The 16,700-nt window shown below is 33.5% G+C and overlaps 2 protein-coding genes across 2 annotated transcripts in view; one reads left to right on the plus strand and one right to left on the minus strand.

The window, feature by feature from the left end:
• Positions 1-2,451, plus strand: part of RECQL (RecQ like helicase) — a 42,134-nt gene extending 39,683 nt beyond the window's left edge. Inside the window, exon 15 of the mRNA XM_037845086.1 lies at positions 300-2,451. Coding sequence (XP_037701014.1) covers positions 300-467 — 168 coding nt within the window. The 3' untranslated portion in view covers positions 468-2,451. The remainder of the gene's footprint in view (positions 1-299) is intronic.
• Positions 1,208-16,700, minus strand: part of PYROXD1 (pyridine nucleotide-disulphide oxidoreductase domain 1) — a 34,253-nt gene continuing 18,760 nt past the window's right edge. Inside the window, 11 exon segments of the mRNA XM_037845087.1 lie at positions 1,208-1,994; positions 2,766-2,903; positions 4,571-4,693; positions 5,257-5,369; positions 6,321-6,459; positions 11,486-11,514; positions 11,517-11,547; positions 11,549-11,586; positions 12,269-12,299; positions 12,301-12,430; positions 15,461-15,534. Of these exon segments, the coding sequence (XP_037701015.1) occupies positions 1,746-1,994; positions 2,766-2,903; positions 4,571-4,693; positions 5,257-5,369; positions 6,321-6,459; positions 11,486-11,514; positions 11,517-11,547; positions 11,549-11,586; positions 12,269-12,299; positions 12,301-12,430; positions 15,461-15,534 (1,095 nt within the window). The 3' untranslated portion in view covers positions 1,208-1,745.

A 16,700-nucleotide genomic window follows, 5' to 3' on the forward strand; every position in this document is an offset into this window, starting at 1 on the left:
GAGGTTGAAAACCACTGTTATACAGCAAATACTATCAAGCCTGCAAAATATGCCATGTACCATTGTGTCTATAGACATTACATGTATTCTTCAGGGTTTCTCTGACAGCACAAACCCTTCTATTCAAGAAGGGGAGAGTCAGGTTCATATTTGAGTAGAAATTTAAAGATAACCAGCCAGACCATGGGATACTGAAAGAGCTAACTGACATAAAACAAATATTTTGAGATTATTAATCTCATGAAAAAACTGAATGGCCAAATTTTTACCAGGTCACTTGCTTTGTTATTGTTTTGTAGGTTGAATCATCTCCAACTTGTCATTCTGAACAAGCTGACAGAAAGAAGGAAGAAAAAAATTCAGGTGACTTCCAGAAGAAGTCTGCAAATAAGATTCACCAATCTGAAGCCAAGAATACAGGGGCTAAGAAAAGAAAAATGGATGATGCCCAGGATGAGTGTTACTAAATTTTCCAAGAAAAGAACAGTTTATGCACATTTATAATATCATTTTTATAGTTAATCAAAGCTTAATGTCTAAGACAGTTTCACTAATACCTTATCTATATAGACCTGTATTTTTAAAATTTATCTGTTAGGTATTGATGAGTTTTACACATCTGAAAATTTCAGACCATAAATAACATATAATTTTATAGTATATGAGAAATTAACTTTTTTTATAGGAAATCTTTACACATAAGATATTTAAGACAATATGTCCACATATCTTAAGGTTTTTATGCCTTAATATCCTTAGTTGTAGTTTCTTTTGACTTAACCCTGTTATGACAGAAATATTATTATACTGAAAATTTTACATGTTTATCCCTAGACATGAGTGATATTTTAAGCTGAATAATGTAGATGATTTCAGGTTATATAAACAGCTATAGAATCCAAACAAAAAAAAGGAATAAAGTTTCAGTACAATATTAGCAAATAAGATACTACTTCATCTCTAAGTAGAATAAAATTACAAGCTCATTGAAACCACAGCCCTATTTTTTTTTCTTTCTTTTTAAAATTATTGATTTATTGATGGAACTATCTTTGGCTTCCTAACTACAAATCCTTTGGGTTGTGTAGGAAGAATGACCTTTGAGACCTGAATTAAAATGGTCAGCCTGAAACTGCAAAGGAATATCTAACCATTTCCCCAAATATATAATGAGGTGGTCTAGTTTTTTTAAAAATTTTTATTGTGGTAACTTACATACAAATTTCCCATTATAACCACTGTTGTATATAAATTTCCCATTATAACCAGTTTTATACAATTCAGTGATATTAATTACATACACAATATTGTGCTACTATCACCACTGTCTATTACCAGAACTTTTTCATCACTCCAAACAGAAACTTCTCATTAGGCAGCAACTCTCCAATCACAGCCCTATTTTGACAAGTCAAAATCTTTATCGAAGAATGACTTTCTGGTCTACATTTTGGTTAAGTAGATAACCACTGAGCTAAATTTGCTCCAAATTTAAATCATGAAAGAACATATTTAAGTTTAAAAAATACAGATGAATAATTTAAGATTTTTTACACAATAGTTAATTTTATGTTAGAAAATATATAAGTAAATAAATTGAACTGATTTACTTCTTAGATTTTAATATTTTTCCACTAAAATTATCTTCAGTGTGGTCATCATTAAGTCAGTGCAGTCATTCACAATATTGGCTTATGATTTTTTTTGTCTTATTTGGAAATATATGTTTTCTTGAAATGTCCTTTTTAATCAAAATAATCTTCTATGTCAATATTTGGATCTAGCAGATCTTCTCCATAGGATGAAAGATTCATTTGGTTTAAAATTAGGTTTTCAAATGTTTCTTCCAAATCAGTTTCACCAATTAAGACAGCTCCCATCATTCTCCCATTTTGCATGACAACTTTGACATATTCTTCTCCTTTGGTACATCTCAGCATTAGTTCATGATCTGAACCTAAGCCCTGTGCATTGTATTTTCCCAGCAATACAACCTATATTTAGGGAGAAAAAAGTTCTAATGAGGACCAAAAAGGAATCATAATATGCACTTATTTTGTGTTATGCTAAAATAGCCAGCAGAAAAATCTATTTACAAAACTTGACAGCTAAAAATGTCACTGGGGAGGTTCGTAAAGAAAGCATTTAAATGACATTTATATATTCTACAGATGTCACTAGAACTAACCTACATAAACAAGCATTAAAAATACCTAAGAAAATTAATAAATATTTAGAATATGGACTGTATTAACCTGGAGTCATGGTTTAAAATTTTAATAAGGAATTGAGTTAGATCTTTCATGGGCAAATCACAATTACTTAATTTCTGTGAGCCTGGTGTACATGTGTGTTGTGTGTGTGTTTCTCTTTATCTGTAAATTAGGAAGAAAAAGCCCACCTCAGAGTAACATAAAGAGAACTAAACAAAATAAAATGTGTGTGAAAACACTTCGTTGATTCTTATTGTGATAGCTATTAGTTCCCTATACAAAGAAAGGATGACTCTTATATAAAACTTAGAAATGCACTAATGGAACAAATCTGGAAGAGAGTTTTTCCCCTTTAAACTGTAAAATAGTGTACTTGAAAGGTGGGTGGTGATTATCCAATAATTAGGAATTAAGACCAGCAATAATACCAGGTATTGACTTCAAAGGTAAGAGAAAATACTTTATTTTTAAAAATGATTAAAACCATGTAAATTTTATTTGAGAAAATTAGATGATCATATTTAGTCACATGAAGGCATTAATTTATCTTACCTTGTAGTTAAAAAATTTTGTTACATGAGCAAAAAGTTCAAAGCTGAAATCCATGTCAGTAGTGTTTCCTAAATTAGCTGCAGCCATGCACTTTGCGGCATACCATCCCATCTGTCTAGCCTGGGTCCACAGCCTCATCTGAAACAATGTAAAAATGTTAAGCAATGTCATTTTCATTATTTTTTGGAAAGTGCTATCATTTTAACCTTGTAAATTCCTTTAAAGGGGTTCCAAGTTGGACAATACTGAGAACACTTGGATCTAGCCATTATTCATCTTTGTCATGGAAGCAATAACCAATCCAAACTAACCAAACTGATTTTGGTTGTTAATTCTACCTCAATTACTGCCTCTGAAGTTAAAGGCATGTACTCACCAATTATGCATGTTTCAATGAAATTTCTACTTAAAATTACTACAATATTTGAACCTATACCAGGTGAAAATAAAATTAATTTGCCAGCGTAAGCTTATCATCAACATTAATAAACATGGCAAACTTTCAGTGAAAATTTTTTTCCATTTCCAGTAAGTTTCAGTTTTAGGTACTAGCTAGACAGTTAAGGATACCCTGCTATTAACCCTTCAATGGTAAGACAGACAGATATTAATTAGTGCCCAGCCCCAAGACATGACATGAGATTTCAGCAACTGATTGTGGAAAGTCATTTAAATTCCTCTCTACAAATTCCTCTGTCTTCAAATTTTATTATAATTTGACAAAAGTGTTGAGCTTTCTGGGTATAATACCAGGGGGTTTTAATCCCAGGGGATTTAAAATGTTGAAGAAAACCCCCTCACAAACTCCAACTCCCAATTGAGACTTTGATCAGTTATGCCACAGAAAGGACAATATTGTAGAGAAGACTGAAAACTAGCTATTTTGAAACATTTCAGAAACATTTAAACAGGCTGAATTAATTCTTATTATTAATGTTGTATATAAAATACACAAAATAGTAAACGTGTCTCTTAAAATACATTCAGTCCTTCCACTACTTCACACTCAAATCATAGTTAATCTGAATGAGTGATATCCCTATTCAGACCAGCTGGGGAGCTGTCACACACACACACCGTAACCGCAGACAATCTCTCACCTATGGCCATTTTCTTTGACTATCTTCCGCTGTTATTCGAAGAAGGTGCACAATATGTGATGACAGGAAGAAGTTTAGATCCAGTTGGGGGGAATCATAGGCTGAGACAGGCTCCTCACTATAGGATCATTTTTCATTAATAATTCCCAGAGGAATAGAATAGTGTCATCCAGGAGCAGAATGCTGTATTTATATGGTTTATAATCTCGGTAGTTTTTTTGTTTTTTAATGATCTAAAGCTGTGCTGCCAGTATTGTAACTACTAGTAACATTTAGCTATTTAAATTTAAAAGTAAAAAAAAATTAAAAGTTCAGCTCCTCAGTCACTTTAGCCACATTTCAGGTGCTCAAAAATTACATGTGGCTAGTGGCTAACATAAAGGACACTAGAATTATAGACCATTTCCATCATCACAGAAAGTTCTACCAGATAATGCTGATAAAGCACTGAGAATGAAAACCCAAGTAATAGCCTACAATTCTTTTTAAATTAAAAGATATCCTACTCTATGCCACTGCTGTATAATAATTTACCAAGAAGGAAAAAAAATCCTAGTTTTTTTTTTTTTTTCTTTTAATGTCATGAACAACTCAGCTTGTTTCATAAAGTAGCACTGAAATCCAGAAAACTGGATTTGCTAGTAACAACCACTTGATATTCAGACAGGATCTCTGATGAAAATGTGCCCATGTATGCTGGTTTACCTGCTGCCAGACTGGGCTGGGCTGCCACGATACAGTGCAGATGTCACCTGCTGCATAGATATCAGGAAGTGACGTTTGCATATGATCATCTACTTTCAGGCCACCATCTTGTCCTAGATCAAACTAAACATTGTTCCTTGTAAACATAAATAATAAGAAAAATAAAACATGACTAAAGTAGAAGACCAAGTCAAATTTTACCTTGGCCTGCTGATTTTTAATGGGAAAATAAAAAAATAGTTGCAAAGTTGAGACACCAAAGCTGAATTTCCAGCGAGTCAAATTCTTACTAAGACAGACCCATATAATTCTTAGAATTTTAATAACCATTCCTCACCCAAGTACAAGAATATTCCCACTTTTTAAGTTTCAAATGCTAAAAGTACAAAAGATACAAGATGCTTTCTCTAAAAGAACCACTTTTAAGGATTCATAGGAGTTGTTAATCTCATCAACGATTAGATAAATAAATTGTAAATTATGTTCAATTAAAGATGACATGTTGAGATGGTAGCTGCTTAAGGATTTTAAGCAGTAAAGGATATTGCAAAATCAAGACATGCACATCACCAAATTGTTTTTAGCAATCTTAATTTACTAAAACAATTATTCATGCTTGAAAATTAGAGACGTTCACAAAGAATTAATACTTTTAAATATCTGTAGCTGCACAAGTTTCTCCTTACATTGTTGCCATGGAGAAAAGGTTCTATATTTGGTATAACTCCTGTAGCACTGACAATGAAATCACAGCCATATATCTTTTCATTAGTCAATTCCACATATACAGGCCACAACTCTTAAAAAAAAAAAAAAAAGAAAAAAAAAAGAAAAAGATTTTATTCTCAAATGTAACCACCAACAGCTGTGTCCATAGTGTTACATGAATATAATAACTAGAAACACAAATAAAGAAAAATGAAGAGATGACTTTAAAACACCCCTTAATAATTCCTAATAATTGTTATAAAGTACATTTGCTAAAACATGATTACTATTCATTTATCCTATTGAGCTTTAAACTTTCTGGAATCACAGTAAACAATATTAATGCAATTAATACCATCTTGTTTTTTTGGTATAGTAACATTCTAAACATTTGTCTTTCAGATTTAGATATAATGCCAATAAAGTAAATTTAAATTGTTAACTTTCTAAATTATTTTCTTCAAAAATCTTTGTTACACACCACTGAGAGTTTAATCTAACTAGATTAGTAATTTTTCAATGTTTTTCCATGAATATTCATATTGAACTTCTAATACTCCCATATTAGAATATCTCATACACTAGGTTTGGTTGAGTGTACTTCCAATGATGGCAGTTCATACAGGATGTGTAGAGCCAGGGTTAGGACCGCTACATCTTAGCCTCAAGTTTTACAGATTTTTCAATCTGTTTGATTTTAGGGAAGTCACTTCACCTCTGAAAGCTTTGGGTTTTTTTAGTTTCACTTTCTTTGTTTTGTTTTAATCTGCAAGATATTCTGATTGATTCACAGAGTTATGATGGTTCAAACACTATGAGCCCTAGGTAAAATGCAGAAGCCCAATATAAATTAATTCATTGGAAAACTGGAAGAATCAGCAGTGAAAATGAAATGACATATAGCTAAATTATGGTTTTATTTTTACTCTTCATGTATAAATTTTATACGGAAATTTGAAGCTGTTTTTTAAATATAATAATATAGCAAAATTATCTTCCTTTTAAGTAAGTGATTACATATTTTTCTTATTTCATTACTTACCTTTATCAGTTGGTTTAACTGACTTATTATGATGGTCTTCTGGAAAAGTCAAGGACTTCTTCCTCAGAATTCTAAATTCTTCCTGAAGGTAGATTTTCTTTACTTCACACATGGTTTCAATGTGAATCTTATGAGAAAACTAAAGTGAAAAAATAATGATCACCCTCATACTTTCAAAAGGAATGACATGGGTTGCTGATGATGAAGAACAAATTTTTAAAATACTTGTCGAAAACAATTTACAGAAAATATAATTCTTATAATACAAATGACAATACACTGATGCTCCAAAATAACCTTCTCAATTTCTACTCATGAAAGGGGTATAAATTCATTCAGTACCTAATAAGAGATTTAATAATTGCATTAGTAGACCATACATGAGACCATACTTTTTAATTTTAAACTTCATTGATAATTGCATATACAGTTGGTCTTTATTATTTGCAGATTCTGTACTGGCAAATTTGCCTACTTGCTAAAATTTATTTGTAACCCCAAATCAACACTTATGACCCTTTCACGGTCATTTGCAGACTTACACAGAGTGGTGAAAAACTTAAGTCACCCAATATACACATTCCCAGCTGAGTCAATGAACAGGCAACACTCTGCTGCCACCTTTCAGCTTTCATTCTGTGTCCTTTTTGCAATATATTTCATGCCACACTCGTATTTTTGTACTTTTTGCTGGTGATTTTGCTGTTTAAAATGGCCCCCCAAAAAAGTGCTGAAGTGCTGTCTAGTGCTCCTAAGTGCAAAAACACTGTGATGGTGACTTAAAGAGAAAATACATAACATAAGCTTCATTCAGGCAGGAGGTATAGTGCTGTTGCCCATTAGTTCAATGTTAATGAATCAACAGTATGTATTAAATAAGGTGTCTTTAAATAGAAACAAACATAAAACAAGGTTACACATTGATAGGTTGATGAAAATGTGACCAGAGACTTGCAGGAACCAAACCCTCTATTACCCCTAGGGACAATGGTTCAGTATTCACTAATTTAGAGTTTGTGAAGACTTTATAGAACACAACTACTGCAAATAATGAGAATCAACTATATATATATATATTTTTTTTTATTGAGATTGTTCACATACCATACAACTATCCAAAGATCCAAAGTGTACAATCAGCTGTCCATGGTATCATCATACAGCTGTGCCTCCATCAATACAATTTTTTTTTTCACTTTTTAGAACATTTTCATTACTCCAGAAAAGAAATAAAGACAAAAAAAAAAGGAACTCAAATCCTCCCCCATACCCCTAACCACACCCTCCATATTGATTCAGTTTTGGGATAGTACATTTGTTACTGTTGATGAAAGAATGTTAAATACTACTAACGGTAGTATATAGATTGCCATAGGTATATATTTTTTTTCCTATATGCCTCTCTATTATTAACTTCTAGTTATAGTGTCATACATTTGTTCTAGTTCATGAGAGAGATTTCTAATATTTGTATAGTTAATCACAGACATTGTCCACCACAAGATTCACTGTTTTATACATTCCCATCTTTTAAATCTCCAACTTTCCTTCTGGTGACATACATGACTCTGAACTTACCCTTTCCACCACCTTCACACAACTTTCAGCACTGTTAGTTATAATCAAAACATGCTACCATCACCCCTGTCCATTTCCAAACGTTTAAGTTACACCCTAGTTGAACATTCTGCTCATAATAAGCAAACACTTCCCATTCTTTAGCATTGTTCTATATCCCTGGGTACATATATTTCATGTCTATGAGTTTACGTATTATTAATTAGTTCCTATCAGTGAGACGCTGCAATATTTGCCTTTATGTGTCTGTCTTATTTCACTCAATATAGTGCCCTCAAGGTTCTTTCATCAACCCATTGTCTTTAAGATGGTTTTGTTCACACACCATACATTCCCGTCCTAAGTAAAACAATCGCTGGTTCCCTGTATGTCACTTATTTATGTATTCAGCACCATCACCACTATCTATATAAGGACATCTCCATTTCTTCCACAAAGGATGAAGAGTCAAAGAAGGCAGAGAGACAAAAAGAAAAAGATAAAGAAATAGAGAAAACAAAACAAAACAAAAACCCAAAACTTGACAGCTAGAAAGCAAGCAAAAGGAAAGAGCATTAACCTAAAGTAGAATAAAGAGTCAGACAATCACCCATTGCCAGGTAGTCCCTACCCTTCCCCATATTCCCAGCCCCCATATGCATTGTAGCTTTGGTATATTGCCTTTGTTATATTAAAGGAAGCATAATACAATTTTTCCATAATTATAGTCTGTAGTTTGCATTGATTGTATTTTCCCCCAAATCCCACCCTATTTTTAACACCTTGCAATGTTGACATTCATTTGTTCTACCTCATGTAAAAACATATTTATACCTTTTATTACAATCATTGAGCACCCTAGGTTTCCCTGAGTTCACAGTCCCATCTTTATCCTTCGTCTTCTGTTCTGGTGTCCACAATGATCCCAACCTTCCTCTTTCAACACACACTCATAGTCAATCTTTGTTCATGTACTTAACATTGCTGTGCTACTATCTCCCAGAATTGTTTTCCAAACCTCTCACTCCTTTTCTCTTTTCTGTCTGCAGTGCCTCTTTAGTGTTTCCTTAGAGCAGGTATCTTGTTCATACTCTGTCATTGTCTGTTTTGTTAGAGAATATTTTAAGCTCTCCAGCATATTTGAAGGACATCTTTGCTGGATATAGGAATTCTTGGCTGGTAGGTTTTTCTCTTTAGTATCTTAAATATATCACCCCACTTCCTTCTTGTCTCCATGGTTTCTATTGAGAAATCCACACATATTTTTTATCAAGCTTCCTTTGTATGTGATGGATCACTTTTTCTCTTGCTGCTTTCAGGATTCCTCTCTTATCTTGATGTCTGATAATCTGATTATTAAGTGTCTTGGAGTAGGCCTATTCAGATCTATTCTGTTTGGGGTATGCTGTACTTCTTGGATCTGTAATTTTATGTCTTGTCGTAAGAGATGGGAAATTTTCATTGATTATTCCTCTATTATTGCTTCTGCCCCTTTCCCTTCTCTTTTCCTTCTGGGACAACCGATGACATGTACATTCTTGCTTTCATTTTGTCCTTAAGTTACCGGAGACGTTGCTCATATTTTCCATTCTTTTCTCTCTATGTTCTTTTGTGTGTAGGCTTTCAGTTACCTTGTTCTCCATTCCTAAGTGTTTTCTTCTTCTGCCTCTTGAGCTCTGCTGTTGTATGTTTTCCATTGTGTCTTTCATCTCTTGTGTTGTGGGCTTTCATTTCTCATAGATTCTGCCAGTTGGTTTTTCAAACTTTCAATTTCTAACGCTCATGTAACCCCCAGTTGTTTTCATTATGCAGTTCAGTCCTTTCGCCAGATCTTCCTGAACTTTTTGAATTGACTTATTATTAGTTGTTTCAATTCCTGTATCTCAGTTGAAGTGTAAGTCTGTTCCTCTGACTGGGCCATAACTTTGTTTTTCTTAGTGTAGGGTCGTAGTTTTCTGTTGTCTAGGCATGGTTTTCCTTGGTTATCCCCAATCAGGTTTTTCCAGACCAGAACGGGCTTAAGGTCCCAGAATGAAGAAATATTCAGTATTTGGTTTCCTTGAGGGTGTGTCTTAGAAAACTGGTACACCCTTTGAGGCCTCAGGTCACTGTGCTCTTCTGCACCGAGCAGGTAGTAACCTTAAGCCTGTAACTCCAGACTGGTGTAAGGAGGTATGGCCGTGGCTGTTTTCCCCCAGACTCTGGGGTCTGGTTGTGAATGGAAGGCAGGTAGTAGAGCTGGGCCCCACCCCTTTCCTCTTAGGGAAGATAAGCCCCTAGGGAGAGTATATTAGCATTTGAATAGACTCTGCCCATGCTATCTCCACCCCTGTCTTGGGTCCAGAAAACTGGGAACTGAAAATGGCTGAGGGGTTTCTCCACCGAGCCGAAACAGGGACAGAAAGCCCCCTTCAGGGCCCATCGGTGGCCAACCTCTGGCTCTCCAAGGTCAGTCATCACCCAAAGCCTTTGTGTGTTGGGGATTTGTAGCTCATAGCAAGCAGGTCCATGCTTGTTAACTAAAGCTCCAGTTGGAGCTCAGCTGAGCTATATTCACTGCTGGGAGAAAAGCTTTCTCTCTAGCACCAAAGGCTTTGCAGCTTGGGCTGTTGGGGGAGGGGGCTCCCGGCTTGGAGCCGCAGTTTTTCTTACAGATTTTATGCTGTGATCTCGGGCATTCCTCCCAATTCAGGTTGGGGTATGATGAGTGGACGGTCACATTTGTCCCCCTACAGTTATTACGGATTATTTACTAGTTGTTCCTGGTTCTTTTTTAGTTGTTTCAGGAGGATTAACTAACTTCCACTCCTCTCTATGCCACCACCTTAGATCTTCTCCTCTCTATTTTTAAAATTATAATGGTTATAAAAACTTCTTGAGGGTAGGTCCATGCCAACTTATTATTGCTGTATCCCAGAACCTTATTAAAGTGCCAGCTAGGCAGAAGATAATAAATGTTTACTGAACTAAACTTTGAAGTCCTTAGGGTAAAAATACTATTAATCTTAGGATATTAAGGTGCAGATAGAAAAAACTTTTGCATAATTTGCATGGCCAGCTCCCCTCCCCCCATCCCAAGGCTGAAAAATCAGTGCTTTAAAAGAAATCAATAAACATAATGAAAGGACTGTTTTGTATGTTTTTTACAATATTTAAATATCATAACCTTCTAACAACTATTAAAAAATTAAAATATCTAATATTTAAGTAAGACACCCACTTACCTACTTAGGATACTTAGTGTGTATTTTATTTAGAATCCATATAATAATCTTTAAAATATTGAAAGTTTACTATATGTATCTGAAATGACCTTTGAGAAAAGATTATTAAAAATAGTACAGGTGTATTCAGCATTGCTGGGTACAGAGGTCTCTGTACCTGAGTTTAAGAAGATGGCTGAGAGCCAGTTTTAGATAAATTTGATATTTTCCTATCTTTGGTGCACAATTGGGCCAAGTGGCTTTGAAGTCCTTTTTTAGTACTATGGATTTTAAGTAAAGTGACCTAGCAATCCTCTAACTAGATATTTTTAACCAGTCTTTACCAAATGGTTCAAGAATTTAAAATTATATTTAGACATGTGTAATCAGTATGTGAAAACACACCTCTTTGGTTCCTTTAAGTGTCAAGCTTCATGCCAATCAGGTCCCAACGCACTACCTACATTAACCATCCTTAGCTTTGGTTCTTCTTTCCTTTTTCCTTCCTAAGGAGACAAAAAGTAATTCAAAATTCAAATGATACCAAAATTGCCAGAGAGTTACACCTGTGTACTGAAGCTTTTATCAGACAATGTAATGATTCTCATACAGGATGACTAAACTATGTATCCATATTAATCATTTTATTCATTATTTTAATATCTTGTGATTGAGAGCTATAACAAGGATAAACTTTCAACTGAGTATTGAGTATAAACACATTCAACATATTTTGGGATGTCTAGGTTAATCTGAATGATAAGAAAAGTAGTCATCAAATTTTCAAAATTTTGTCAAACTTACAAAGTTCTTGTTAAATTTATAGGCAAACAGTAAAATAGTTTTAAAACTATTTTAAACTTCAGAAATGTAAGGGTATATTAGTTTTTTAAACTCATTGCAGTTTTTTACAAAATTACATGTTGTCAAATTGTAATATCTGCTTGCAAAGGTGTAGATGGGCTGGTTTATTTAATTCACTTTGAATTTACAGTTTTAATTATACATAATTTTCATAAAATATATGTTCCAGAAAATCTGAAAAATTCATGCAAAGATATAGAAATAAAAATTATTCATGTCTATCTCCCAAATACAGTATTTTGCTAAATTTTCTTATAGTCATTTTCTATTTAATTAAAAAACGAAACTTCGTCTGTGAATTAATGAGCCAGATGCTCTGCTTACCTTCAGTTGTATATCTGGTTCTTTTCTGTGCAAACTTTAGCTTCTGGTTTTTCAGCAATGAGCTTTGAAGTTAAGAATTCAGCTGCCCCTGCATCGAAGAAAGTATTCCCAATAGCTTTATCTTTAATGGCCCAAATCACTTCACAGCCTTCAATTTCATAACTAAAAGATAAATTAAAATTACTTAAATGTTATTTTAAAAATCTGAGTAGAAATATTTGCATCTGCAAATAACAACGATCTCCCCTAAGGCAAAAAAATATACTGTCTCCTAAAATAAGAAAATATTTTAAAGGAAACTGGAAAATGTTAATTATAAAAAAAAAATAACACTTTCAGGATAGTAAGAGTTATAGGTAGAATAAATAGTAAAAGAAATTACCCAGGTTACTGAAAGAACTTATAAGGGACAAAAATATATACTGAATTTCAGATAAAATTTTATTACCATGAATATCATTTCAAATTTTTACAACACATTTTATAGAATGTCCCCAGGGTCCCAAGGATTAAGCAATGTTTGTTTATCTGGTTTTAATGTAATCAATAATGGGTGGATGGATGGTATACAGCAAGAACATTGAGAATAACTGACTTCATTGGTAACAATTTTTCATATTCTCAAAAGCACCACATTCTGGAAATGGATAGAAAAAGGAGATCATCATAAACTAAAATCTTAACTTTGTTAAAAAGAACCACTACCCATACAATTCCTTTCATCTCAGAAATTTCCAAACCAACTAGTCAAAGAAAGTTCTAGTTCACAGAAAGATCAGGGATTTTAGAGGAAGAAAGGAATTGTTATGTTAGAGAAAAGCTACCCTCTATTACCATTTATAAGCTAGCCAGAGTTCCTAGGCATCTGCTCTTGTATCTGTACATTTGGACATTAAAATAGGGTTTTCTTAATAATTATTTTGGACAAAATCCCTTGAAATCCATTATAATTAGGGTGATCATATAATTTATCATCCAAGCTGGGATACTATCTGCTATTAACTGTTTTAGTACAATAGGTGTACTGGACAAACAGGACATATGGTCATGCTTACTGTAATAAGATTTTATTTGAACAGTTAATTAATATATTAACTTTTAACACTTTTTTCGGTACAAAGTATTACCATCTTTATTTCATAGGCCAATATAAAGTAACATAGGTTAGATAACTTTTCAAAGGTTATCTTAAGCAGATGATAGGGAAAAAAAGGTTAGTACATTTGACTCCAGGTGACCTGATGCTTGTGCTTTTTGGCATATGATAAAGGAGCCCTATGCCTCATCTAATAAGCCTTTATTTTTGCTGCTCTCCTATGCCAGAAAAAAACATTTATAAGTCACTAAATTTCAGATTACGTGGAGGACATTCTATTTCGTGCTACTCAGATCACATATCATTGCTGATCAACAGAAAGAAAAAAGCATATTTAGTAATAAAATTTATGTTTCAGTATACAGGTAGGCATATAGTTTAAAATGCTTCCCTTAATTTTTATAAACTGAAAATTTCATACTTTAAAGTAATAGTATGAAACATATCAATGTAATTGAAAATACTGATAACTGACTGGCAGGCCACAGTTATTATAAGTAACCACTACAAGTTAATTTCTCTACTTGATCTGCCTCAGAGGACACCCACTAATCCTCTTACCCTAATTTATATGATGCCTTCAGCAAGATGCATAAGTTTAAAGATTTCATCATACATAGGGGAAATACTGCTTTGATTTTAAAACCACCCTAAACACACCTGATAAACAGTAAGGTGTAATTATTGAAATTATGAAAAACTTTGCTTGTTTGGAAAGGAAAAGATAAACCTACACTTGGAAAGAAGAAAAGAGAGATAATTAAAATAAAAGTATATTGAAGAAAATTAAAATTAACCCCAGTGGAATATGGGGATTAAAGAGTTAAAGTGTTTGGATATATCAGTTTTCATCATGAGAAGACAAACATCTAATCAATCATTTGGCAGACCTAAAATGAGAGAATAGCAGTATATGGATCCTTTCTTAAACTATCAAAGAAGACCTTACTAAATAAAAAACTTTGATTTTTATCCAATCATAGTCTTTCATTCTTCAACCTAAGGAAAATGAGAAATATGTGTGGCTTTGGACATTTTTGAATATAAAGTTTTTTCATTATAATTAATAAGTTATACTTTGGTGATAGCTGAGAGAAAATCTGTCATGTATACACAAGGATTTGAAGCCCTCCTTACAGTAAATCGATGCCTCTCCACTCTCAGCCCACAGTTTGGTTTCGACCCCCTGCACTTTTCAATACGGTATCACAAACTTCATAATCATGGTAATGATGAATTGCCACCTCTAGTACTCAGGCAATTTGGGGACTCTTACAGGCTTCCACTGGGATTGACCCTCTCCTAAATATAAGATGGGGGCAAAACCTAGTCTGAGAATTGAGATGGAGTAAAAACCTAGTCTGAGAATTGGGATGGATGAAAATGAGCACAGATACGAGTTTTGGCATATTCCCTATTTTGATATAAATTTGTCCTCTGTGGCCTGATCCACCTTTCTGGCCTGAAAAATATTCCGACCATTCCATGTCAGCCATCCACTGGAACCTAAAATCACAAAGATAAGTGAACCAATGCTCTATAGAGCACAAAAGGGCTTTATTTAATGTTTTCTGAGCTTGAATTATCATAAAATTTTATGAAAAATTTTCAAATTAATATGTTCACATTTCCTAAACTTCCAAAAACCAAGAGCTGGGAATACCACATATTCTAAAACAGGAGTCAAAAACACTTATGGTTTCAAGGGACAGACATGTAACAGATGAGTGAAGCAGGATAGAGATAATCCATAAGACTTGGTAGGGGCAATGTCTAGAAATTTCTAAAGATATACACACTTCAATTATTTAAAACACAGTACAAGCTTATAAAACACATCAAATGGGATAAATCTGGCTAGTCACCAGTGAATGATCCGTAGAGATTAAAGCATTCCTTGAACTATAATGTTTTATAAGGAAACTTCTGCAACTATGGATTCCATGAAAGCTAAAAAATAAAGTGATCTTTTGTCCTTGAAAAATATGAAAGACAATTACATTTATTTTTGATTTTCAGGCTAATAAGATGTTTCCTTGTTTGCCAATAATCACATCAGAGTAATTCTTAAATAATATTTAAAAATATATACTTACACTAACTCAAGTGCAATACCACCGTTCCCTACAATCATTATTCTTCTAGCATTAGTGAGCTGTTTCTGAAATTCCTATATTAAAAAGAAAATGAGATAATATTTTATAATTGTGAACAATATCCGAAGCAATAGACTTTACTGATAGTATCCTAAAAGTATAAGTATTTTATTTAATTTACAAAGGAACAACAAAATATGACTTACTTTCCCACTCTGCCATGATGCACCCTCCCAAGTAACTATAAACGTTCTCTCTGTTTCAACCCCAGTTGCCTTCACAGCAATGTCTCTCCTGGTTTTCCTTGCCTTTTACATAATTACATTTAGAGTACCTTAGAATCTTTAGCAAGAGGTAGTTTAGTCTCTTTAGTTTACCACATTTCTAATTATTTGACCAAATCAATTCACTAGCATGACATTAATCTGTATCCTTGATACAGGACTTGTCCTTTCATTCTCATGCTAGTTCCTCAGCTGACACTTTCCCTGGAGTCACACAGTACCTAAAACTTTCAGGAAAGAGGACAGAAGCATTGTGGTTAAGAACACAGGTTCTGGAGTTACTGGCTCTACCAGTTACTAACTGGCTGACCTTGGGGAAGTTGCTTAACATTTCTGAGCCTCAGGTTTCTCACAGTAAATGGAAATACTGTCTATATCCCATAAGGCTTCTGTAAGGATTAAGTAAAATGATGTACATAAAGCTTTTAGGAGTAGCAGGCACATAATAATGTCTAACAATTACTGAAAAATAATATTACCATTATAAGAGAAATAATTGATGGTCCTACCCCCCAAGAAAGATCACAATGAGCTTGGAGAAGCCAGTGGTCATTCTGGCACTATCAAAAGTACAGAATAATCCCATTGCTTTAGAATATGTGAACAGCTAATTTCCTACTGCTACTACTATGCCAAGTTACCATTTCTGTTAAATTGACATGAAAACTTATTGTACTATTCAAAAAAAAAAAAAAAAAAAAAATTCAACCCTGAAATTAACTTCTATTTTAAAATTGTAGAAGAAAGAAAAATTGAAGTCAATTTTAGCTTGTCCTTCAATGAGGGCAGTGAATAACTTAAAGATCTGTAAAGAGCACTGGAGTCGGAGATGAAAGGCATGAGCTTGAACTGCACTTCTTATCAATTTACTAGCTAATGCAGAATAAGCATGTTACTGAATCTCTCAATCTCAGTTTCTGATTTGTAAAATAGGAGTAATAACTATCATACAGGAT

The sequence above is a fragment of the Choloepus didactylus genome, chromosome 8 (genome assembly GCF_015220235.1).
Source record: "Choloepus didactylus isolate mChoDid1 chromosome 8, mChoDid1.pri, whole genome shotgun sequence".
NCBI lineage: Eukaryota > Metazoa > Chordata > Mammalia > Pilosa > Megalonychidae > Choloepus > Choloepus didactylus.